The following is a 26,958-nucleotide window of genomic DNA, read 5'->3' as shown; positions in this document are numbered from 1 at the left end:
CTCCAGCCTATATTCCTTTCCCTCCCTCCCACCCACCCCTGCCCTTACATAACCCCTCTGCCCCCCTCCCAAACATTCACCCCTTCTCCTTCTCGTGAGTCACCAAGAAGCCTCGAATCTTCCCGGTTAGCCAAAACTTTCCATTTCCTTCTCCTTCCCAGAGCCCCAAGGAAAGAGAGCAGGGGAGAGGGAAGGAGGGGGGGGGAGCAAACATCTATCACTTACCCCCAGCATCTGATGCAGATAGTAATACTGAGGCCCCCGATAATATATCCGGAAAGTTTTCCAAAACAGCCCCACGTTGAGAGACAGCCAGAGCAGCTGAAGGAAGCAATGAGGGCGGGGGAGAAGAGAGAACAAATTATTATTATTACATGTAGAAAGGGCATGTGCAAAACCAGAACCCTCCCCGCCAGAGAAAAGACACAGGCAACAAACTCTCAAAGCTCAAAAGCTGAGTGAGAAAAAATGAGACAAAGGCTTTTAAGAAATAAAATGGGGGGGATAGTTGGGCCCCACCAGCTGTGTTTTTGGAAGGTTTCCAACAGTGATGATCTCACTGCAACATGGGATGCTTTCAGATCGTCACTATTTCCTGGTGGGACTCGCTCACATATCAGCAAATTCAGATTACATGCATATTTACAGTATTTAAATTCCATCTCCCCCCCCCCCCCCCGGTGTATATGATCCTCATTTAACACCCACAACAACCCTGTGAGGTAGGTTAGGCAACTGGGCCAAGGTTACCCAGTCATGGGGCCAAGGGACGTTTTGAAGCCTGGTCTCCCAGGCCGACACTCTAACCACTGCACCACCCTGCCTCTCTCAATTGCAGCTGATTGGGAGCTCTTGCACAATAAAACCACTCCCCACCACACCACACCCTCTCAAAATAATCAGACTTTTCGCAATAAGGAAAGGGACAGGAAAACGCACTGGAAAGTGTGGGATAACTCTTTCTTGATGGAAAGTCATCTATCCTCCTTAGAGGGGTGTGTGTGATCACAATGATTATTCAATAAATAGCCAACACTGTCTAACCTCCCTGTAAACAAATCAAAATGAATGCTCAGTAAATGGGTTGTCTGGAAGAACCGTCCTGTGTGACTGCAAATCTCCAATACGCTCTGGACTCCCACCACAGATATTGAAATACTTTATTGTCACTTGTACAACTTGTATATAGTGAGATTACACAAGCACCCCCCCATTCAGCTTAGTCTTAATTCCCCTTGTTTACTGACACACACACACCAAACCCGAAAGTCAGTTGCCCTGTTGTTATCTTTTCATTCAGCAGCCTAACAGCCCACAGATAGAAGCTGTTCTTTACCCTGTTGGTGGGACTAATCCTGCTTCTATATCTTCTGCCTGAGGGCAGGAGATCAAGAAAGTGCTGGCCAGGGTGTGAATCATCCCTGAGAATTTTCCTCACTCTCCTGAGGCAACATTCTTCCACTATTTCATCCAGCGGATTCACGGGACAGCCCATAATATCTTGCGCTGTATTCGCCACCCTCTGTAGGCACTTCCTATCAGAGGATGTCAAACCAACATACCACACTGTGATGCAGTATGAAAGGACACTTTCTGTTGTAGAAGGAGCTCATCAAATGTTGATTGACATCGTTCTTCCGCAATACTCTGAGGAGATTGAGTCTCTGTTGGGCTTTCTTAACCACCTGGGTTGTATTTATTTTCCAAGTAAGGTCTTCACTGAGACAAACTCCTAGGAATTTAAAGGAAGAGACTCTCCACACAGCCCTCCCCAATGTACAGCGGGGCTAGTTCTCTCTTCCTCCAAAAGTCCAACACCATCTCCTTTGGTGGTTGGATCCAGGCTGAATCGGCCACACTTTGGTCCCATGGAAAGCAATGAGACAATAACAGCTTAAGTCCCTTTGAGTTCAGTAGAAACTAAGTCCAACTAAGGCCTGATCCACACTTAGCTTTCACCTCGCTCTTTCCAGGCAGAGGTCCACGCTTTAAGGCTCTGCGTCCAAGCACTGGGATTTATTTATTTATTGTCCCAATGCAGTCATGGCTTAAGGCGCATAGATGTCAGTGGGAACTAAGTGCAGCTGGTTTAGTGTGTATTCAACCCACAGAATTTGCAAATAAGGAGCCACGATGGCGGGGAGTGGGCATGCATGTTGTCCCAAGGAACTTGCTTCAGTGGGGTCTGTAATTAAAAATGATAAGAGATCGCTTTTGGCGCTGAGGCTAGCAAACATGATGAGCTCAGATGGCTCTAAATGGACCTGCCAGCTACAATGCATGATAACAGGGTAATCATACAGTCTCAGCCATCCCAAGAATGCACCCTTAGGCTAGATCTTAAATTTAGGATGGGGAGGGGGGAGGTGAATAAGAGGAGACCTGATAGGAAGTTGTCATAATGGCTATGTTCTCCCTCCACTATCAAAGGACACATGCCCTTGATTGCCAGCTGCTGAGAGCCACAAATGGAGAGAGTGCAATTTTGCTCAGGCACTGCTTGCAGGCATCCAATAAGTATCTGTTTAGGTAAATGGTAAAGGACCCCTGGACGGTTAAGTCCAGTCAAAGGCGACTATGGGGTTGCAGCGCTCATCTCGCTTTCAGGCTGAGGGAGCTGGTGTTCATCCACAGGCAGCTTTCTGGGTCATGTGACCAGCATGAGTAAACTGCTTCTGGCGCAACGGGACACCGTGACGAGTGCCAGAGCGCATGGAAACACCGTTTACCTTCCTGCTGCAGCAGTACCTATTTATCTGCTTTCACTGGTGTGCTCTCGAACTGCTAAGTTGGCAGGAGCTGGAACAGAGCAAAGGGAGCTCACCCTGGTGTGGGGATTCGAACCGCTGACCTTCCAATCAGCAAGGCCAAGTGGCTCAGTGGTTTAGACCACTGCGCCATGCTAGCTAAACCCAAGGGAGCTGGTGTTTGTCATGTAGCTGTCCCTTGTCTCCCCTTGGCTACACTCATAGGGAGGGACACAGAAAGCATGGTCAGAAGAGGGCCATAGTCAGAAAAAGATTGGGAAACTGGTCTAGCCAATGTAGCCCAGTATCCTGCTCCCCACAGCGTCCACAAGCAGAGCACAAAAGTCATAGCAATCTCCTGCTACCATATTATTCTACATGAAGATGCCAGGAATCAAACCTGCACATGAAAAAAATGTGCATGATCAATGAGCTGTGGGCCCTCTGTGCATTCTTCTTAAAGGTAAAGGTACCCCTAACTGTTAGTGGACGTCAAGTCGTGGACGATTCTGGGGTTGCGTGCTCATTTTGTTCTATAGGCCGAGGGAGCCGGCGTCTGTCCGCAGACAGTCTCTGGGTAATGTGGCCAGCATGACTAAGCCGCTTCTGACGAAACCAGAGCAGCAAACGGAAACGTTGTTTACCTTCCCGCCGGAGTGGTACCTACTTATCTACTTGCACTTTCACGTGCTTTCAAACTGCTAGATGGGCAGAAGCTGGGACCGAACAACAGGAGCTCATCCCGTTGTAGGGATTTGAACCACCGACCTTTTGATCCTCAAGCCCTAGGCTCTGTGGTTTAGACCGCAGCGCCACCCGCGTCCCATGCATTCTTCTTAGGAAGCTGCTATTTGTCTGTTTAGTCCAGTTGCATCTAGTCTGACTGGGAGTGGCCCTCTGGGGCAGGGATGTGGAAGACCTGTGGCCCTCCAGATGTCAATGGACTACAGCTCCCACCTGAAAAAGGTGTCAGTCAGAGATGACGAGAATAACAACATCTGAAGCGTGTCAGGTTCTCCACCCCTGCTCTAGGGTTCAAAGGCTTTCTCCATCATCCGATGCTTCTAATAGGGGATGCCAAAGACTGGACCTTGGCATGATATGCTTGCCACCTTCAGATATCTCAAGGACTGTCAGATGGAAGAGGGAGCATGCTTGTTTTCTCCTGCTGTGAAGGGTAGGACTCAAAACAATGGCTTCAAGTTGCAAAGAAGGAGATTCTGACTAAACATCAGGAAGAACTTTCTGACATTAAGAGATGTTCAACAGTGGAATGGTCTCCCTCGGGAGGTGGTGGACTCTCCTTCCTTGGAGGTTTTTAAGCAGAGGTTGGGGTGGCCATCTGTCATGGATGCTTTAGCTGAGATTCCTGCATTGCTGGGGGTTGGACTAGATGATGCTCGGGGTCCCATCCAACTCTACAGTTCTATGATTCCGTTATTCTATAACATGATTCCACAATTCTATGAACCTGGAATCTTCTGCTTGCAAAGCAGGTGCTATACCTCAGAGCTACAAATCCTAATGGTAAAGACCAGCTGGTCCCCACCACAGTTGTCTGGATTTGAACCCAGAACCTCTCAAATGCTGAAGCGAGGACAATGCCCCTAAACAGACAAGTCAGATTACTGGATTTGTAGTAATTCTAAGACCAATGGAGACCCACCAGATGCCCATGGAAAGCTCAGAAGCAGGACCTGGGTGCAATAGAACTCTGCCCACATCTGATCTCCAGCAACTGGCATTTGGAAGCTTACCACCTCTGACAGTGGAGACAGAACACCTTGATTACTAGCCACAGGTAGTGTCGTCCTCCCCAAATTAGTTGAAAATTAGTTGAAAGCACTTTTTAAGTCTTCCAAGGCTACCCATCACTAACACCTTCCAGCCTGAGTGAACAGAAGCAAAGGAGCAACGAATCCCGATGAAGTTATCCCTGACCGGCTAGGAGAGTCCGCAAAACCTGCACAAGCACAGAAGATCTGTCCATCAAACATACACTCAACAAAAATGTGGGGAACTGAAATTAATAGGGAATTTGGAAAAGGTCCTGAACTCATTTGCTTTCAGTGCAGAGGGTGCCAAGCAGAATCCGTAGCTTCACCAGGTGGGCTCAGGCAGAGACTCCTACCTGAAACTTTGAAGAGCCAATACCAGCCAGTGTGGATGATAATGAGTTGGGTGGACCAATACAGTGGTACCTTGGTTCTCAAACGCCTTGGTACTCAAGCAATTTGGAACTCAAACATTGCAAACAACAGAAGTAAGTGTTCCGGTTTGCAAACATATTTCAAAAGCCGAACGTGTTCCATTTTGAGTGTTACGCTTCCATTTTGAGTGCCACACTTCCGTTTTGAGTGTTATGCTGAGGTCTGTCTGTTTTTGCTATTTATTTTGCATTTTTGTTTTTGTGGCTCCTTTTTTGTGTGACTGTGTGGAACACAGTTCAACTACTGATTGATTGATTGATTGATTGATTGATTGTGTGACTGCAGTACATTGTTTATTGCTTTCATTTTATGGATCAGTGGTCTTGTTAGATAGTAAAATTCACGTTAAATTGCTGTTTTCGGGGTTGTTTCTAAAAGTCTGGAACGGATTAATCCAGTTTGCATTACTTTCTATGGGAAAGCACGCCTTGGTTTTGGAACACTTTGGTTTTGGAACGGATTTCCGAAATGGATTAAGTTTGAGAACCAAGGTACCACTGTAGTAGCTTCCTAAATTCTCATGGTCATCTATAGAATCATAGAAATGTAAGCTTGGAAGGAACCCTGGGAATCCTCTAGTCCCATCTCCTGCAATGAAGGAATCTCAACTAAAGCAGCTATCCCAGATGTGCTTATGCCATATGTATGTACACAGACTCAAACACACACACACACACACACACCCGGTTGGTTTGGGTTCCTCTGTAGCAAAAACCAGCGCAGTTCAACAAAGGAGACAGTTAAAGGGAACCTCCATTTCAAATTCCAAGCTCCATTAATGTGTGACCCCAAAATTTTTGATCCCCCCAAAAAACTGATGCCAAAGTTTAGCGCTAATTTTGTGCCATGAACCTCGCATTTCATGCCACCTTCCAAACAGAGTACTGTAATTGACACAGCAAATCTGTCGCAAAATGACTACTTAGGTTTCAAACCTACACTTGCATCGCATCTGAGTAAGCCCCATTGAACCCATTGACTTACTTCTGAGCAGCCCTGTCTAGAACTGTGTTGTTAGGCAAGCCTCTCATTCTGACATTGCAATTAGGATGGTGACAATTTTACTTTATTCATAACCTCCCTTCACCCTAAGGTCTGAGGGCAGATGACAATAATTTAAAAAACACAACATTAGAAACAGTTTTAAACAACTTACAGGGCGGGTCCTAAAAACAGACATTTCCAGTGTCAAAGACCAGGGAAGAAATGTGAGGGGCAGTAACGCTAACCTACATTGCAGGGCTGTTGTGGGAATAATGCAAGCTGATTTATGTGGGGAAATAAACACAGGAACCAGTCTTGTATCCAGTAAGGTCTTTGGCTGATCTAGCTCAGTATCATGGCTGGCAGAAGCTTTCCAAAGTTTCAGAAGTCTTTCCCAACCCTACCTGGAGACGAACCTGGGGCCTTCTACATGCCAAGCAACTGCTCTGTCAATGAGCTATGAGCCTTCCAGAAGGGAGGCGAATATGGTTTTCTCCATTAGATTTGAATCAAAAGCATTGGTCCTCACCCTGTGATCCTGCGCGTAATGCTCAGAACCTGCCCATGCTCAGGAGCGCTCTCTCCTTTCGCCTTCTTCTACTTCCTGGCCTTTCCCCGCACAGGACGGCTCCAAGCTCGGCGTTCCCGAGCAGGGCTTGGACCCAACCCTGCGTGGGGGGAAAGGGCAAGAGCGCTCCTGAGCATGGGCAGGTTCTGAGCATCTCGCGCGCGCAAGCGCAGCGAGAGCAACATCCTTGCGATGGAGGCGGCGAGGCTGCGCGCACCCCCGAAAGGCAAAGGTCCCTCTTACCAAAAGGAGGTGTTTGCTGCCCTCGTTGGCGAGCCAGCTCTGGCAGGAGGCAGACATGGTCCCGGCCGATGAAGGAGTCCCGCCACCGGCTCTCTCTTTCTCTGCTTTTGTACTTTGGGGGCGGCCGGAGGGAGAGGCTTGGCTTCCTTTTCAGCCGCTGGAAAGCCAAGCCTCCCCCCTCCCCTCTTTCCGGCCTCCCCCTCCCTCTTTCTCTCCTCTTCCCTGGACCCCCTCCCCTTCTCCCCTCCTGCCCCGGGGGGAGAAATCTAGTCGCTTCTCCCTCCTCCTTCCCTCCCCACCTTCCCTGCGCCTAGCAGACAGCTCCAGGGTGGCGCCGACGGGCTCCTTTGTCTGGGACGAGGAGGAGCGATTTTCTCCGCGCGTGGAGTTGGGGGTCTCCTGCGCTCCGAGGAATTCACCTCTCTCTCTCTCTCTCTCTCTGATGGTGGGGGGGGGGCTCTTTTCGCGTGCACCGTTTTCCCTGTGTTTTTTGCACACCCGTCGTCCCATCACCCTGGAACTTAATGATTAGTTTGATGCCAGAACGCGAAGTTGTGGTTTTACTTCGAACAACGAGAACAGCAGCAACAGGTTTTAAAACAGTTGCAGGAGAGGCACACAAAGAAAGATAAGTTCGGCAGGTGAAGCTCCTACCGTCTCGCACTGCAAAGCGCCTCTGTCTCCAGACTTGCGAAAAGCTTCCCCAGTTGGTTGCCTGGCTTGCAATCTAACTATTATTTTTTTTAAAGAAGAAAGAGAAGCGGTAGGACCTCTGCTTCAAGGAAAGGGAAAGAAATTGCATTTGGCTCAGTTTTGTAATCACAGCAGCAGCAGTTTCTCCAAGCATAGTCAAGAGGTTTTATTTGATTGATTGATTGATTGATTGCTTAATTAATTAATTAATTAATTGCTCTTAGAAGTATAGAGGATCATCTAGTCCATTGCCCTGCAAAGCAGGAATTTTTTTGCCCAACCTGAGGCTTGAACTGATGACCCAGAGATTAATAGGCTCATGCTTTTCTTGCACCTCATGGGGAGTTATGGGGGCACCTTGCAATAGAAAGAATCTTGTGAAGAAAATGAAAAAGTAATAACGGAGCTATTAGCAATACATAATGCGACAACACAGCAATGGTGAAGAACAGCAGCCAAGTCTACAGAAGTGATGTTTACATCTCAAATCCTTGAATGTATCTAACATGGGGAACAGATGAATCTCTCATTAGGAAGGGAGCACCATTTAAAAATGGGATGCAGGTGGCGCTGTGGGTTAAACCACAGAGTCTAGGACTTGCTGATCAAAAGGTTGGCGGTGCAAATCCACATGACGGGGTGAGCTCCTGTTGCTCGGTCCTTGTTCCTGCCAACCTAGCAGTTCGAAAGCACATCAAAGTGCAAGTAGATAAATAGGTACCACTCTGGCGGGAAGGTAAACGGTGTTTTTGTGTGCTGCTCTGGTTCGCCAGAAGCAGCTTAGTCATGCTGGCCCCATGACCCGGAAGCTATACGCCGGCTCCCTCGGCCAGTAAAGCGAGATGAGTGTCGCAACCCCAGAGTCGGCCCCGACTGGACCTAATGGTCAGGGGTCACCTTTACCTTACCATTTAAAAGGGTGCCACTCCTGAGAAGCCCTTGCCCCATTTCCCACCCTGTAAGTAGCCCCTGCTCATGGGACAATAAGCCGGACCTCTCCCATTCCATGGTGGCAAATTGGCACTGAGAACAGGGGAGCTTTGAGGTTTATCCCTTTCTTTTTATCTAACAAGCTTTATACACCCAATCATGAAAACCTGTAAACACAACGCACACAATATAAAATGCACTTTGCAATTACTGATAAAATGAGGTGTTAAAAAACAAGATAGCCTAAAAAAATTACCAACTCCAATCAGCAGTTTTAAAAATGGTCTACCTCAGACTCTCCTTCACTGAAGGTTTTTAAACAGGTTTGATGGGCATGCTTTAGCTGTGATTCCTGCATTGAAGGAGGTTGGACTAGATGACCCTCAGGGGTCCCTTCCAATTTTACGATTCTATGCCTGTAGTTCCTTAAAGGTGAGGGACAAGTGCATTCCACACATGCTGTTTTGAAAGACCAAAAATGTGGAGAAAGACCGAAACAACTTCACAGCCTAAAAGAAAAGCTGAGCTTGCTTTCAGCTTTCTCAGGTGGCGTAAAGATATCATAAATGCAGATGGTACCCTCACAGTATGGGACGTGGATGGCGCTGTGGTCTAAACCACAGAGCCTAGGGCTTGCCGATCAGAAGGTCGGCGGTTCGAATCCCCGCGACAGAGTGAGCTCCCGTTGCTCGGTCCCTGCTCCTGCCAACCTAGCAGTTTGAAAGGACGTCAAAGTGCAAGTAGATAAATAGGTACCGCTCCAGCGGGAAGGTAAATGGCGTTTTGTGCGCTGCTCTGGTTCACCAGAAGCAGCTTAGTCATGCTGGCCACATGACCCGGAAGCCGAAACCCCAGAGTCGTCCGCGACTGGACTTAATGGTCAGGGGTCCCTTTACCTTTACCATCACAGTGCTGTGTAATAGCAGAACCCCATGCAAGGATGGATGAAAATGAAACTCTTATCATCTGATAAGTTCTGTTTTTAGTACCAGTGCTTGAAGCAACGAGACCAGAGATATACTGCTATGTTTTAACATCTGAGCAGAAAGCTGGGTGGGTAACTTGAGTGCTTGTAAGGATAAAACAAGCGTCAAATGTAATTGAGTGGGATGAAATGAGAGTCCAAGACTTTATCTTGCTCAAGCTTCTTGTCTGTAGTTTTTTCCGGTCTGCCACTCTGCTTAAATTCAGTTTGAATCGTTCCCCAAAGAACATTACTATTTTCAAAAATGAAGAGAGAACAGTAGCCATCGAGCAATTAATATATATTATTTCCCCCAGTCTAATGCACTCAAACAAATAAGGTCCTGAACTGGCATTTGCTCTAAGGTGTTTCGCTGATCTTAGGCCAATAAATGTGGAGGAGGGGAAGGCAAAAATCTTTTATACCGAGTCAAAATAATATGCCAATTTTTCGGCCAAAATCTTCTAATGTATTTTTTTGCAGTATCTGAATTCACCAGCAGGAGAGTGTGAAAGTGCAGCCCCCAGATTCCACACCCCAGGAGTTTCATTTCCCTCCCTTCCTCTTTGAAGCATGAAGACCAATTTCCCTCACCCGAGTTCCATTCAAAATATAACATAAGGTCACCCGGAGCGATGTCCTCAAATAACCCCTCCCACACATTCCTACCTTAAAGGAAAACGAAAAGCGGGGAGGCAGCGCGGGATGGGAATGCAAGGAGCATGAGTGCGTGGGAACAGCATGACATCAGCAAGCCATGACAAATGGCTAAAAAGAATCAACTGGATCCATTTGGTCCTGCTGTCCGGGTGATATTACCTTTCATCTCATCATCATCATAAACTTCATTGCACTAGCCAAAGGCCATGGAATCATTCACAAAGGGAACAAAAGGAAAAGCAACAATCATCATAAAAACCATAAAGACATCAGGCACTGCAAATACAATAATAATAATAATAATAATAATAATAATAATAATAATAATATCTTTATTGTCACTGCCCCCTCTCGGGGACAACGAAATTACTTGGCTGCTCCATCCACCCAGGTAGGGCACTCCACATAAAATCAAAACAACTATAAAAACACTAATTAAAACAATACAGCAAGGAAGATTAGATGACTTTCAAAGTCCAGGCTTCCCATTCAGGGCTGAGATCGCTCTGGAGAAGAAGCTGTTCTTGAGACGGCTCGTTGTTGTCTTCATCATCCTGTATCTCCGTCCCGATAGCAGGAGCTCGAAGAGACAGTGACCAGGATGCGATGGATCTTTTACTATGTCCAGTGCCTTCCTATGGCACCTTGTGGCATAAATCTGCTCTAAGGTGGAGAGTGGGCAGCCAACAATGCTCTCTGCTGCCTTAACAACTCTGCACAACCCCATCCTGTCCTGGGTAGTACAGCTTCCACGGTCACATCTCCTAGAAGTTATTTGTTGCATACGATAGAATATGCCAGCTTAAATGTCCGAATCACCTTTGCAATTGACCTCTATTTTATCTAGTTCTTTTCTCCCGATCTTCTTAGCTGCCAATGCATATAAAGGTAAAGGTACAGGGACCCCTGACCATTAGGTCCAGTTGTGACCAACTCTGGGGTTGCGGCGCTCATCTCGCTTTGTTGGCCGAGGGAGCCGGCGTACAGCTTCCAGGCCATGTGGCCAGCATGACTAAGCCACTTCTGGTGAACCAGAGCAGCGCACAGAAACGCCATTTACCTTCCCGCCAGAGTGATACTTATTTATCTACTTGCACTTTGACATGCTTTCAAACTGCTATGTTGGCAGGAACTGGGACCAAGCAACGGCAGCTCACCCCGTCGCGGGGATTCGAATCACCGACCTTCAGATCAGCAAGTCCTAGGCTCTGTGGTTTAACCCACAGCGCCCCCCCCCCCCGCATCCATCTCAGGTAGAATATGCCAGCTTAAATGTCCAAATCACCTTTGCAATTGACCACTATTTTATCTAGATCTCTTCTCCTGATCTTCTTAGCTGCCAAAGCATATAGTGCTACTTTATAAGTGATGAAGTCATCAGTATCACTCAGCAGCCATTTCACCCTTTCCACCCTGTTCGAGTGTGTTTTCATTCATGAGCAGGAGTTTTATAAAACGGTTCTATATATAGCGGGCATTGCAATAAATAGTGGTACAGGTCCTCTACACAAGATTGCCCACACAGGAAAAGTCTCTCTTTGTGCTGAACTTTGCCGTACTGACCATCCACCACCGCCGAGGGCAGCATTTCATCTCAGTTCCTAGCGCAAGCTTTAGGAAATCATCACAGACACACACCCCCAACACATTATATAAGAAATGAACATTACACACCCTCCAACATCTCACCAGTGAAATTAGGGACGTCCTAAAGAAAAGCAGGGGGGCGTGGGTGGCGCTGTGGGTTAAACCACAGAGCCTAGGACTTGCCGATCAGAAGGTTGGCGGTTTGAATCCCTGCGACGGGGTGAGCTCCTGTTGCTCGGTCCCTGCTCCTGCCAACCTAGCAGTTCAAAAATACGTTAAAGTGCAAGTAGATAAATAGGTACCACTCCGGCAGGCAGGTAAACGGCCTTTCCGTGCACTGCTCTAGTTCACCAGAAGTGGCTTAGTCATGCTGGCCACATGACCCGGAAGCTGTACGCCAGCTCCCTCAGCCAATAAAGCGAGATGAGCGCTGCAACCCCAGAATCGGCCATGACTGGACCTAATGGTCAGGGGTCCTTTAAGGAAAAGCAGGGCATTCCGGGATCAAATCAGAAACTTGGATTCTGGGATTCTGTAAATCCAGGACTGTCCCTGGAAAATAGGGACACTTGGAGGGTCTGAAATTGAACACAATTATTCTTATGGATTGCTTAGGGCTACACCCTGGGTCAAATGTGCAATGACGGTGTTTGACTTGCACAGAGGATGGCTCAATGCATTGCTCTACCTCCCAGGACCAAAAAGCAGCTTGTATGTAGATGGTCCTTTGGTAGCCTTCCATGTAGGACCAGATTCACTTTGTTTCCAAGGAGAGGATGCAGGCAAGACTGAAGTTGGCTCCACCTGCCATTGGTTCTGGCTCCACCTACCTACGGTTGGTCCTTCTGCCCCACCAGTCTCAATGGGCAGAAGCCACCACTGTTGTCTTCCCTGACTGATGGCAGCTCTCCACAGACTCTGGCAGAGGCCATTCCCATCATTCCCTGCTCTCCAATCCTTTCAGTATGTTTCTGAGCACAATTCAAAGTGTTGGTGCTGACCTTTAAAGCCCTAAACAGCCTCGGCTCAGTATACCTGAAGGAGCGTCTCCACCCGCATCGTTCAGCCCAGACACTGAGGTCCAGCTCCGGGGGCCTTCTGGTGGTTCCCTCCCTGAGAGAAGTGAGGTTACAGGGAACCAGACAGAGGGGCTTCTTGGTAGTGGCGCCCACCCTGTAGAACACTGTCCCATCAGATGTCAAGGAAATAAACAATTACCTCACTTTTAGAAGACATCTGAAGGCAGCCCTGTTTAGGCAAGTTTTTAATGTTTGATGTTTTATCATAATTTTAATATTCTGTTGGTAGCTGGCCAGAGTGGCTAGGGAAACCCAGCCAGATGGGCGGAGTGTAAATAATAAATTATTATTACTATTATTTCAACTGCAGGTGCTAGTGATGGAACCTGGAGCTCTATCTCTGAGCCCTAGTCAACTGCCCTATAAGCTGCTGCGATTAAATGAAAAGGAATATGCAGTTTGCAAGCTGGCCATCATGGATCCATGCACAAGGCCCATGTGGGGTGCAGAAAATAATTTATTGCTTAGCTGATTGGCAGCACATTTCAAATGTGCAGGTTCTTCCTCCGGGGAAACATTAGGAGATGCAATTAACCTTCTGTTCTGACATGTTCTCATCCAGATCACATAAAGGTAGACAGATCCCCCCCCCCAAAGTAGAAATAGGAAAAGAACATTCTTCTCTGGCTTGCTGCTTATAGTCACAGTCACCTCCAAGACTGGTTATATTCCAACCCAACTGTTTTTATTGGGGGGGGGGGTTATAAGAAAGATTTTTTGGGGGGAGTAGTCCATCATCAGTTGATGTTTCCTCTCTCTCAACTGTCAGTGGGAGAGATGGAAAGCAGAGCTCATTATCATTTTTTTAATATTCTGTTGGGAGCCACCCAGAGTGGGCAGGGTATTAATAATAATAATAATAATAATAATAATAATAATAATAATAATAATAATAATATTCCATTGGCTTTGCTGTGACTGTTCTATTGGGAACCTCTTACCCCTCAGCTATGCAAGCTGGTAGTTACTATAACAGTAACAGTACTATAAAACTCAGTGAGTTTGATTTCTTTTTCTTCTTCCCTCCCTGTCCCTTTCCTCTTGTGTGTTGTGTTGTTGTTGTTGTTGCTGCTGCTGCTGCTTCAGACTATAAGCCCGCAGGCAGGGACTGTATTGTTTTAATTGATGGTATGGGAGCCCTTTCGGCTGAGGAGTGGAGTACAAACGCTCAAAATAATTAAATAAATTGCAAAACACAGGAAGAGTCTCACATCGCCAGGAAAGGAAAAAACGACCGCGTTAAGTTACAGCAAAGCAATAACAGGCGCAGAGAAGCAAGTCGGGAGAAGGAATTGTGCCAGAATGAAAGCTGAGGAATGGGGCGGGGGATGCACACTGAAAAAATAGCTCTTTCTAAAGAGAAAATAATATCCATCAAAATGCAGTCCTTTGCATATTCGCATGACAATTTCAATTTATTCAATGGGCCTCACTCCCAAATAAATATGCAAAGAGTAGCAGCAGGACCTGTGCACAACAGAACTATTCTGTGCCCTGACAGCTAAGGGTTTCTTCATCAGCATTTCCCCAAATTTCCAGTGGAGAAAACTCTACCAAAACGAAGCAACAATCACTACGACCTCTGTTTTTGTCCTGACCTCTCCCTTCCCAATTTTCCTGGCCCGTCACATCTCTGGTTCCACACCATCATATCCCTGGACCCAATATTAGATGTGTGCCTTCTCAGAGTTAACACAGTATCCATAATATTATGAAGTCCTCCCTCATTTGTGCATAGTCCCCTGTATACATGCATGCATACATACAGAAAATGCCAATGCAGGGCAACAGCTTTTTCTCCCCCCATTCTCACAATGGGGAAAGACTCCAAAAAGCGGAGTCCCCCACCTTCAGCCTGAAGTGGTACATTCCATCTCCATCACCTCATTCTCTTCAAGAGTTCTGGAGCCATCAGAGGAGGTCCTCCACCTCCAGTCCTTAACTCAGCCCAGTGGAGGATGGTCCATTAGGGCAAATGGGGCACTGCCCCATCAACCTCCTTCTGCCCTCAGCCAGCAACCACTTGCCTTTCCTCCTACTTACAACCTGTGCACAGCCTGTCAGCTCCCTTCCTCTTTAGTCTCAGGTCTTGCCCTTGTAGAATGCAACAGGGAGGAGGAGGAGGAGGATGGGGACCAAATTAGATCTTGTTGGCTCTGGCACTGGCGCCACCTACTGTTCAGCTCCCTGCCTTTCATCCTACCAGCTGCCATCACTGCTTATTGCCTTATTTTCTCCCCTATCTCCATGGCAAGATTCTAGCCTCAAACTGGAGTGTGAAACCTTTTTGTCTTTTTGAGGGCCACGTTCCTTCAGAAACCATCTGTTGGGGGCCACAAGCTGACAGTGGGTGGGGAGAGTCAGAGCCAAACATGGGCATGGACAATTCTCTCCCTGAATTCCTTTCTGCTACTCTCACCTAGGCCTTTAGCGTCTAGATGACATTAGGACTGTCATCTGGCCTAGAATAATACAGTTTCTTTCTCCTTATTGCACACTTGCCACTCTGCCTTCATAATATTGCTCAGAACTCCAGATATCTCCCTGGCAACTACCTATAAACAGCAGGGCTGATTTCTGAACTCATAAAAATCTACAATGAATTATAAATCACTTATTCCTGTTTTTGTTTCATTGGAGGCGAAGAATCATAATTATATGGCCTTGGAAAGGAGGTTGGTGCAAACTGTTGCGTCCGCTTCCAAAATAAAAATTCCTGCCCTATTGCTCATGCTTATTTGTCTAAGATGTTATGAATGCTGTGTAAACTAGAATAGCCAGAAAATGACATTGATTTCTCCATTACCTTGGACTCTTGTTATGATTTTGTTTTGCATGTTATCTTTTGTTGATCAAGACTATTTCATTGTCGAGCAATCCCAAACCTGAATTTGAGCCACAGGTCAGGTCTGGAAGTTGGATTCCTAATGCCCAAGCACAACTCTGGAACAGCTGAAGCAATGTAAAAAGAAAAAAGAGGGACTCTGAGCATGTGCTAAAAGGGTTATTTGGGTGAGGTCTGGTTTCTGGATGGCATAGCTATGCACACTGAAGGAGCTGAGTATGTTTAGCCTGGTAAAGAGAAGTTGAGAAGTAACATTACCTTCAAATACTGTATTTAAAAGGCTGGTCATGTAGAAGATGAAACAAGCTTGTTTTCTGCTGCTCCAAAGGTCAAGACTCAAACCCATGGATCCAAATGACAAGAAAGGAGATTCTGGCTAAACATCAGAAAGAACTTTCAGACAGTAAAAAAGGTAAAAGTAAAGGACCCCTGGATGGTTAAGTCCAGTCAAAGGCGACTATGTGGTACAGTGCTCATCTCGCTTTCAGGTCGAGGGAGCTGGCATTTGTCTGCAGACAGCTTTCTGGGTCATGTGGCCAGCATGACTAAACCGCTTCTGGGGCAACAGAACACTGTGATGAAAACCAGAGCGCATGGAAACGCCGTTTACCTTTCCACCACAGCGGTACCTATTTATCTACTTGCACTGGTGTGCTTTCAAACTGCTAGATTGGCAGGAGCTGGGACAGAGCAACGAGACCTCACTCCATCTTGGGGATTCAAACCGTCAACCTTCTGATCGGCAATACAAAGAGGTTCAGTGGTTTAGAACACAGCGCCACCGGCATCTGACAGTAAGAGCTGTTGGGCTATGGAACAGACTGCTTCGGAAGGTGGTGGGCTCTCCTTCATTAAAGTAAATGGACTCCTGACCATTAGGTCCAGTTGCAGACAACTCTGGGGTTGTGGTGCTCATCTCACTTTATTGGCCGAGGGAGCTGGCGTACAGCTTCCAGGTCATGTAGCTAGCATGACTAAGCTGCTTCTGGTGAACCAGAGCAGCGCACGGAAACGCTGTTTACCTTCCTGCCTGACCGATAGCTATTTATCTACTTGCACTTTGATGTGCTTTCAAATTGCTAGGTTGGCAGGAGCAGGGACCGAGCAACAGGAGCTCACCCTGTCACTGGGATTTGAACCGCCGACCTACTGATCGGCAAGCCCTAGGCTCTGTAGTTTAACCCACAGCGCCACCCGCGTCTCCTTCATTAGAGGTTTCTAAAAACAGAGGTTGGATGGGATTCATTTGCTGTGATTCCTGTATTGTCCCTTCCAACTCTAGGATTCTATTCTCAGCCCTGCCACTCAGAAAGAGCACGAAAAACAGAATATTGATATGAATCAAATTTTCACTTGCTGATTTATATGCATATATGCAAAATTTAAAATGATGTAAAGGTAAAGGTACCCCTGGCCGAACGGGCTAGTCTTGACAGACTCTAGGGTTGTGCGCCCATCTCACTTAAGAGGCCGGGGGCCAGCGCTGTCCAAAGACACTTCCGGGTCACGTGGCCAGTGTGACGAAGCTGCATCTTGCGAGCCAGCACAGCACACGGAAACGCCGTTTACCTTCCTGCCAGTAAGCGGCCCCTATTTATCTACTTGCACCCGGGGGTGCTTTCAAACTGCTAGGTTGGCAGGCGCTGGGACCGAGCGATGGGAGCGCACCCCGCCACGGGGATTTGAACCGCCGACCTTTCGATCGGCAAGTCCTAGGCGCTGAGGCTTTTACCCACAGCGCCACCTGCGTCCCTAAAAATGATGACTAAACTTTATATATAAACAAAGCACAACTCATCAAAGTGACCAGGTAAGGTGTGTCCCTGCTCAATCTGCTGTCCAGGAGCTAGGTTTAACTGGCAGGATTTCTTCTCCCCCTCCTTGTGGCTCATTTACTTTGATCCTGGCCTGCACCCTAATCCCTCCAGATCCTGAAAGGATGGGGGATCTCTGGTCTGGGTCTAAAATGCCAAAAGCTAAAAAATACCCATGGCAGATCCGAGAAGATGGGTGGGGGAAAGAGAAGCTATGCCTTGTGTATTCTGACGGGGCATTCCTACTCTGTTTAAGCTAGTTTTAACATCACTCCTTCTGCCCAAGGAACCCTGTGGTCCATAGTTTACTGAGGAGGGCAAGTCACCTTTAACAGATAATTATCATCATGTCCATTGGATTATTTGTAGGCAAAGCCATGACAAGCTGGTATCAAACTGATATAAGTGGCAGTGCAGATAATGATATACCCTTAAAAGCAAGCAGGAAGAGCTTGCTCAGGTATCACTAGACAAAGCATGGCCAAGAATGCTGATGAGATTTAGACTTTTGTCATTTTGATGCTTCCTCATCTAGACTTAATTGGGAGGGCTGAGTATATCTTGAGTTTCTTACTGAGCTTCCTATAGGAGTAGTCGGTAAGATCTGTAGGATCAATGTAATCTTCCGATATATTTCTATGATCTAAACAAGAATGTGTTCAGCGTGCAAAATTGCACAGCCAAAGAGGGCATTTGACACATCTTTGGGGCTCAAGGTGTCTAGAATCATTAATCTATGCTCTAGATCAAAGGGTTCAAAACGTGGCTCTCTGGGCTTAAACTTGCAAGGATGCTTCACCATCAACGGTCAATGCAAAGGCAACCATTTGGAATGGCTTTGGACAATGCAGCAGATTGCTCGTTGCATTCCTGACAAGTACGTTCCATCCCTTCAAATCCCCTTATCCAAACAAGCTAACATTCTCCTGCTGCTTAAGGATGAGAACAAAAGGGGAGAATCGGACGCAGCTGCATTGTTTGTTTCCAGGAGAAGTCATCAGTGTAGAAGTTGTACTTGGTTGATGATCCCTCATGCTCCAACTGTCCCTTACGGAACAAGGGCAGTTCCTATCTGCTCAGGACTGTTGATCAGCAGTCTGTGTGCAGATGGCCAGTCCCGAGTGCAATCTCTGACATTTTCAGCTCCGGCCTAAAACCCTGAAAAGCCACAGCCTCTTCTTTGCAGAAAATGCTGTGCTAGACAAACCAATGGTTTGGTTCTGCATAAGGCTGTTGTTGTTTAGGCGTGTCCGACTCTTCGTGACCCCATGGACCAGAGCACGCCAGGCACTCCTGTCTTCCACTGCCTCCCGCAGTTTGGTCAAACTCATGCTGGTAGCTTCGAGAACGCTGTCCAACCACCTCGTCCTCTGTTGTCCCCTTCTCCTTGTGCCCTCCATCTTTCCCAACACCAGGGTCTTTTCCAGGGAGTCTTCTCTTCTCATGAGGTGGCCAAAGTATTGGAGCCTCAGCTTAAGGATCTGTCCTTCCAGTGAGCACTCAGGGCTGATTTCCTTCAGAATGGATCGGTTTGATCTTCTTGCAGCCCATGGGGCTCTCAAGAGTCTCCTCCAGCACCATAATTCAAAAGCATCAACTCTTCGACGATCAGCCCTCTTTATGGTCCAGCTCTCACTTCCATGCATCACTACTGGGCAGTTTCAACTGAAAAATCACTGCCCCAGTCTCTGTCTTCTTGGACTAGTTTGTTAAAATATCACCGCTGTGATATGCTGAGCATTTTCTTCACATCCAACTGGGTATAGGGGTTAGCTGTGGGACTCAGGCTAGAGAAACAGGGGTTCCAGACAGCCATGTAGCCTTTAACAGACCTCCATCAATTTGTCTAACTATCCCATTTGAGAAGAACATGGACTTCATCCAGTTCACAGACTCAAATTGCTGGGCTCCACCCCCTGACCTTCTGTAGGCCCTGTTCATCTGCCAAACACCCCATCAAGCCAACAGCATTTTCAAAATGAATTACTGGCCTCCCTTTGGTGGAAGGAAGTCACTTGTGGGGACCTGATGCTTCATTCATTGAAATTCGTTGATAAACTTTGCCATGTGCAGCTGTTACTGGAAGGCTGAGACCTGCCAACTGTCATTCATGAGCTGGTGGGAACCTCCAGATAAGACTACTGTACTACAATTCACTATACACAGGGCTGCCTCTGGAGATAGTTTAGGAACATCTGCTGGAATAAGATGCGGCAGCCTACCTTTTAACAGGTGTGCACTGATATTTTCATGTTTTCATATTTCATATTTCATATTTTTATATTTCATATTTCATATTTTTATATTTCATATTTCATATTTTCATATATCACTTGTTTTGGACGTGGGTGGCGCTGTGGGTGGCGCTGTGGGTTAAACCACAGGGACGTGGGTGGCGCTGTGGGTTAAACCACAGAGCCTAGGACTTGCCGATCAGAAGGTCGGCGGTTCGAATCCCTGAGACGGGGTGAGCTCCCGTTTCACGGTCCCTGCCCCTGCCAACCTAGCAGTTTGAAAGTGCATCTGAGTGCAAGTAGATAAATAGGTACCGCTCTGGCAGGAAGGTTTTTCCTTGCGCTGCTCTTTTTCACCAGAAGCGGTTGAGTCATGCTGGCCACATGACCCAGAAGCTGTACGCCGGCTCCCTCAGCCAATAAAGCGAGATGAGCGCCGCAACCCCAGAGTCAGCCACAACTGGACCTAATGGTCAGGGGTCCCTTTACCTTTATATATATACATGAACTGATTGGCCAGTTTGTTTTTGGACCCAACTCGAAGTATGGATTCTTTGCTTTGAAGTCCTACACAAATTGGGTCCTGATTATTTCTGGAAATATGTATTTTCAAATCTCAGTGTGATTTACAGCTAATGAATAGAGAGAGAAAAGCCTAATATTATGCATCAGTGGCAAAACATCCATTATGGGCAACAAAAGCAAATTTAAAAGCCAGCACACAGAATATTAACAAAAACTTTCATTGGACACAGAGCTTCTCAAATAATTTTTAAATTTATTTGTGAGATATCTCTCTTTTTTGCCCCCCAAACAGCTTATCGTCAAATTAAAACACAGTCAGTCACAGAAACAAAACAAGAGTACCTTGGGTTAAGAACTTTGCTTCAGGATGAGAACAGGATGAGAACAGGATGAGAACAGGATGAGAACAGGATGAGAACAGGATGAGAACATGGCAGCGGCAGCAGGAGACCCCATTAGCTAAAGTGGTACCTCAGGTTAAGAACAGTTTCAGTTTAAGAACGGACCTTTATTAAGAATAAAGTTCTTAACCCAAGGTACCACTGTAAAGGTGCAGGATGTACATAGCATCCTTGTGGAAGCTCTGCAATTGGTCAGTGCTTACATGGAAGGCTTCCTATGAACTCATGCCTGGCCTTGGGGATCAGTCGAATGAAGTTTTTTAGGTTGGATAGCCATCTGTCCGGGATTCTTTAGTGATTCCTGCACTGCAGGGGATTAATGACCCCAGATGACCCTTGAGGTCCCTTCCAGCCCTACAGTTCTATTGTTCTGTGACACACACTGATTGGAAATGAAGCAGTAAGGACAACAGCAAACATTTGCAAGCAGAAACTGTGTTGAAACCAGGAGCACAAGTAATCCTGAATCACCCTAAACGGCCTCAGTCCAATATATCTGAAGGAGCGTCTCCACTCCAAATGTTCTACCCAGACACTGAGGTCCAATGCCAAGGGCCTTCTGGCGGTTCCTTCACTGCGAGAAGCAGAGGGCCTTCTTGGTAGTGGCACCTGCCCTGTGGAATGCCCTGCCACCAGATGTCAAAGAGAACAACTACTACCAGATTTTTAGAAGACATCTGAAGGAAGCCCCGTTTAGGGAAGCTTTTAATGTTTGATGCATTACTGTATTTTAATATTTTGTTGGAAGCCTCCCAGAGTGGCTGGGGAAGCCCAGCCAGATGGGCGGGGTATAAATAAATTATTATTATTATTATTATTATTATTATTATTATTATTATTATTATTATTAAACCATAGAATTGTAGAGTTGGAAGGGACTCCAAGGGTCATCGGGTCCAACCCCCTTGCAATGCAGGAATCTCAGTTAAAGCACCCATGACAGGTGGCCATCCAAGCTCTGCTTAAAAACCTCCAAGGAAGGAGAGTCCACCACCTGCCGAGGGAGATTGTTCCATTGTCATACAGCTCTTACTGTCAGAATTTCTTCCTGATGTTGAACCAGAATCTCCTTTCTTGTTACTTGAAGCCATTGCCTTGAGTCCTACCTTCCAGAGCAGGAGAAAACAAGCTTGCTCCATCTTCCATGTGACAGCCTTTGAGATATTTGAAGGTGGCTATCATGTTACCTCTCAGTCTCCTCTTTTCCAGGCCACACACACCAAGCTCCTTCAACCGCTCAACATAAGGCTTGGTTTCCAGACCCTTGATCATCTTGGTCTCCCTCTTCTGCACACATTCTATACATGATTTAAAAAAAGACAATTGGTGGGAATGTAAGAAAGTGAGGAACTTCTGAGAAATGATATATAATGAGATGAAAAAATGTTGAAATAAACATTTTTTTAAAAAAACAACCAGAAGCATTTTTACTTGGTATTATAGGCCAGGATATTAATAGGCAAGATGTTAAATAGTTTTTATATGCAACAACAGTGGGAAGAGTATTGTTAGCCCAGAAATGGAAGCAAGAAGAAATTCCGATGAAAGAAGAAGAAGAAGAGTTTGGATTTGATATCCCACCTTTCACTCCCCTTCAAGAGTCTCAAAGCGGCTAACATTCTCCTTTCCCTTCCTCCCCCACAACAAACACTCTGTGAGGTGAGTGAGGCTGAGAGACTTCAGAGAAGTGTGACTGGCCCAAGGTTACCCAGCAGCTGCATGTGGAGGAGCGGAGACGCGAACTCAGTTCCCCAGATTACGAGACTACCGCTCTTAACCACTACACCACACTGGCTCTGAAAGAAGAATGGCAGACGAAATTAATGGACTATGCAGAATTGGATAAAATGACAGGAAGGATTTGAAACCTGCGGGACCAGAGATTTACAGAAGATTGGAAGAAGTATATGAACTATTTGAAGAGCAATTGTAACCAACAAATTACGCTAGTAGGATTACAAGAGGTTTTGTAAGGAGAAATATATGAAGTGTTACAAAGTAGATAAAGTTACAGATAGGTAGCCGTGTTGGTCTGCCATAGTCAAAACAAAAAAATTTCCTTCCAGTAGCACCTTAAAGACCAACTAAGTTAGTTCTTGATATGAGCTTTTGTGTGCATGCACACTTCTTCAGATATCTGAAGAAGTAAGAAATGTAAGAAATGTATACTAAGAGATTAGATTGGAAAATTGGAAAAGTCAAAAAAACTGAATAAGATGTAAAGTATGTTTAATTACTGTTGAAAATGGTATGTTAAAATTACCGGTAATAAAAAATTATATATAAAATAAAAAATAAAAAAGACAATTGGAGAGGCCTCAGTCTGACACTATAACCATTACACCAGACTTCCTGTAGAACACCATTGGTTGTCTAGGAAAGATGTGAAGGTTGGGGTGAGTTTCATTGATTCTCAGGAGCTCCCATTACTGCCTTCTTCCTCACCACCCTCTCATTGCAGAAAACCTCTCTGTCTTCTGCTTGATCCAGATGCCAAGAGTCATTCAGTCTTTGCCTCTCAAGTTCTTTGTCCTACAGGAATGCCCCTCGGAGCTTTGCTAACCTCAACAATACCCTCTGGTTAAACAACTCTTAATCTATGTATTACCAGATTCAACTGGGGGCAGCTATCTCAGCTGCTTCGGGCAGATGCCCCTTTGCAAAACAAAACCCAGAACTTCAAAGGCAGAGCAGCGTTAGGTAGGCCTGCCTGGTGGTATCCTAAGATAACACCCCTCGGGCATTAGAAAGCACTCGCCTCTGGAATCAGGGAGTTACATAAGATCCTGAGCCTCCATTTTGGATCAGGAAGGCCTCATCTTGAGTTAACCTCATCTTGAGCCGACAGCTTTGTGACACAAAGCAGCAGAATGATAAAATGACACAATTCTGTTTGCTTTCAAACACGGGGAATTTTCCAGTCGACTGCAGGGGCATGGATTTTTGCACACCAGTTCCACACAGATGGCTCTTGGTGCCGGATATTTCAGCCTGTGGTCCTACATGAGCCAACAAGCTGACTGTGCTGCTGTTTTCACTTTGTCGTGGGAAAATCAAAATTAACACGAGTCTCTCTTTCCCAGCTTTTGGACTCCCTGTGAACTGAGTGCAAAGGAAGGAAAGCTTCCACCCTCTGCAGTGCTCCAATGCACCCAGAGGACTTTGGAGAGGTGGGGCCAGACTTCTTATGTAGTTCAGGCTAAACCACTTACCATGTAATTTTAGTAAGTATAATTGTTTTAAAACTCCTGATTTTATCTTATATTGTGGTGCGCCAGCCCAGTCTCCAAGCAGCATGAGATTCCAAGGCTTTCTGACACTTACCCAGGATTCATTTTCCTAGGAGTGAAGGACTGTATTGTGTTTATGATGTATGGTTTATTTGCACATATATACAACCTGAGTCTATGACGGCTTGCAGCATTAACACCCTAAGAGGTCTTGCTTCTCCCATAGCCACAGTCAAAGATTCAAGCAGAAATCAAGCATGACTCTGACCCTTAGGCTTCTGGGAGCCAGTGTGGTGTAGTGGTTAAGAACAGTGGACTCGTAATCTGGTGAACCGGGTTTGATTCCCTGTTCTTCCACATGCAGCTGCTGGGTGACCTTGGGCTAGTCACACTTCTTTGAAGTCTCTCAGCCTCAGTCACCTCACAGAGTGTTTGTTGTGGGGGAGGAAGGGAAAGGAGATTGTTAGCTGGTTTGAGATTCCCTCCGGTAGTGATAAAGCAGGATATCAAATCCAAACTCTACTTCTTCTTCTGCCACCAAGAATAGCCCATACATCATGAATATTGCCAACCCAATGGAAAGGCTGCCAAAAGTCTGGGAAGATGTTTATGTATGTATTTTAATAGGCACATAAATATTCCCAACATAAACAGCTGACAAACGGGAATATCCTTATAAAGGTGCAGGATGTAACATCCTTGTGGAATTATTATTATTGTTGTTGTTGTTGTTATTATTATTATTATTATTATTATTATTATTATACTCCGCCCATCTGGCTGGGTTTCCCCAGCCACTCCGGGTGGCTTACAGCATATCTAAAAACATAATAAAAACATCAAGCGTTAAAAACCTCCCGATACAGGGCTGCCTTCAGATGTCTTCTAATAGTTGTATAATTCTTTATCTCCTTGACATCTGAAGGGAATCTTTAATGATTCCTGCATTGCGGGGGGCTGGACCAGGTGACCTTTGAGATCCCTTCCAACCCAACAATTCTATTATTCTGTGACGCACACGGATTGCAAAACATGTAGGATGCACATAATTCACAAACTGCAGTCACCAGGGTATACTGTGAACTGTTGTAATGTGAAAATGGCACTGGTTTCTGATAAGTGCTGTGGGTGGCTAAGAAATTTCAGACTACGTCTCAAAATTGTCCATTTTCATTATTTGTTCCCTCTACAATAATTTCAGGGTCTCTCTATTTTATTTTATTTTTAAAGAAGGGCAAAGTTAGATTAGCTGGGATTATGCCCATTGTTTGGTCTTTTGGGATATTTCAGTCCTTGCTGCATGCATACTATAATTTGGGGGGGGGGGGGCTTTGCAAAAGTGACACTTGCAATCACACAAGGAGCCTTAAGTCAGGCCATTAAGCCCACGATAATCAGCCCTCTGCAAGGAGAGCGATCAAATGCAGACAATGAGTACGTTTGCAGCCAATGGCAGCCATTATTTTATGAATCCACCTTCCAATTGAATTCGGAATGAAAGGCAGAAAAATAGTCCTTTGTGCACGGAGCTCTCGAAATAAGTGGTGTTTATTATATGGTGGCTTTTAAGCTAGTTGTTTTGTCGTCACCGGCTTTGGGAGAAAACACAAGTATAGTTAGAAAGGGAGGTTGAAATGCAGGGGAAAGCATTCAGAAAGCTACATGTATTTGCTTTGCATTCCCACCTCAGCCCTGCTAGCGGTTCTCTACTATTCTTTCCAAATTCACTGGGGATCGGAAGGGTTCTCTTGATGAGCAGTTGAGACAAGGAGACACCACTGCCTTTCCTCCAACCATCCTGAGCTGAACAGGAAGATCTGACAGGTCTAAGGATGTTCACAAACACACTAGACTTTCCCACTCGATGCAGGGAGCTTTGGGGTGGAGCAAGCAGAGACAGGAATATGGAGGGGCAGGGACTGCACACATGTTCTCTGAATGCAGAAATGGGACTTTTGACAGCCATTAGGGAGGTTTGCTCCCAAAGACTGGAGGTATACCAAAAGTTGTGTTGGATTAATAGACCTTACTTAGATTCTGAATGTTGACTGAAGAATTGCAATTTGGGGGGTGAAAGGAAAGGTCACAGCAAATGGAAAAAGCCTCCATAAAATATATTGCTGGTTGGTTGTTTGGCAACAAGTACATAGCAAGAAGCGTATCTGATCTTGGCTTTCAATAATTTAACAGGCTCTGGGGATTTTAAAAAAGGGCTTTGGATGTGTCTAGAGGATAGCCTCATTTATCAGGAAGCCTTTTGCCTAAGATTAGAATGATTATAGAGCTGGGCCAGAAAATCCATTGATTAAGACGCATGAAGAAATTTGGATTCTCTCCCGCTTCAAAGAAAGAAAGAAAGGACTTGCATGCATTATCCTGCATGCTCACACTAAATATACCGGTAGTTACTCAGAAATAAGTGTTTGTCGTGTCCATGGAAGTTAGGGCCACAAATATAGGTGTGTGTGTGTTTTTAAGACTTTGGGTATGGCCATATAATACTTTTACCTGCTTTGTATGTAGAAAGATCCTAGGTGGGTTTCTACCTAGGAAGGACAACAACAGTGGTACCTCGGGTTAAGTACTTAATTCGTTCCGGAGGTCCGTTCTTAACCTGAAACTGTTCTTAAACTGAAGCACCACTTTAGCTAATGGGGCCTCCTGCTGCCGCCACGCCGCTAGAGCATGATTTCTGTTCTCATCCTGAAGCAAAGTTCTTAACCTGAAGCACTATTTCTGGGTTAGCGGAGTCGGTAACCTGAAGCGTATGTAACCCGAGGTACCACTGTAGTAACTAACTCCCCAGGTGTGTGAACATGGTCTTTGTGCTATGTGGGAATTTCTTTCTGTCTTTATATTATTCATTTAAATTATAGTTTTTATTATTACCCGTACTAATATACTTCCACACCACTTTTCAACTATGAAATTATAGTTGGTTTTAAATGCTGCTACGCTTTAACCTCCTTAAAATGTATTTATTTATTACTCTGTTTTAACAGTGTTGTGTTATGAGCTGTAAATAGCTTCAACAGAGATATGCAAATAAGTGGGGGCTCTTTCTAGCAATTATTAGAGATATTAGTCACTTGTTACCAAGGTCTCCAAACAACTTGCATTTAAAAACCTAAACCTAAATATTGTTGTTGTTGTTGTTTAGTCGTGTCTGACTCTTCGTGACCCCATGGACCAGAGCACGCCAGGCACTCCTGTCTTCCACTGCCTCCCGCAGTTTGGTCAAACT

At 45.8% G+C, this 26,958-nt stretch overlaps 1 protein-coding gene and 1 long non-coding RNA gene across 4 annotated transcripts in view; both read right to left on the bottom strand.

Annotated features, from left to right (window-relative positions):
• NOX4 (NADPH oxidase 4) overlaps positions 1–6,898 on the bottom strand; it is a 112,203-nt gene extending 105,305 nt beyond the window's left edge. Inside the window, exons 1-2 of one of the 3 annotated variants that reach the window (XM_081909884.1) lie at positions 6,753–6,898; positions 226–321 (exon numbers count right to left, since the gene is read on the bottom strand). Coding sequence is in view for 2 of the 3 variants with exons in the window: in XM_081909882.1 (XP_081766008.1) it covers positions 226–321; positions 6,753–6,809 (153 nt within the window). In the remaining variant the exon portion in view is untranslated. Of the gene's footprint in view, positions 1–225; positions 322–374; positions 394–6,752 lie in introns of those variants that run through there. The other 2 variants (XM_081909882.1, XM_081909883.1) reach the window with 2 other exon arrangements.
• Positions 6,899–10,314: 3,416 nt separating this feature from the next.
• Positions 10,315–26,958, bottom strand: part of LOC309369453 — a 370,754-nt gene continuing 354,110 nt past the window's right edge. Inside the window, exon 2 of the long non-coding RNA XR_014168147.1 lies at positions 10,315–10,727. This is a non-coding gene — a long non-coding RNA (uncharacterized lncRNA). The remainder of the gene's footprint in view (positions 10,728–26,958) is intronic.

The sequence above is a fragment of the Podarcis melisellensis genome (assembly GCF_964234715.1).
Source record: "Podarcis melisellensis genome assembly, chromosome: 4".
NCBI lineage: Eukaryota > Metazoa > Chordata > Lepidosauria > Squamata > Lacertidae > Podarcis > Podarcis melisellensis.
This window is presented reverse-complemented; position numbering and strand designations above follow the sequence as displayed.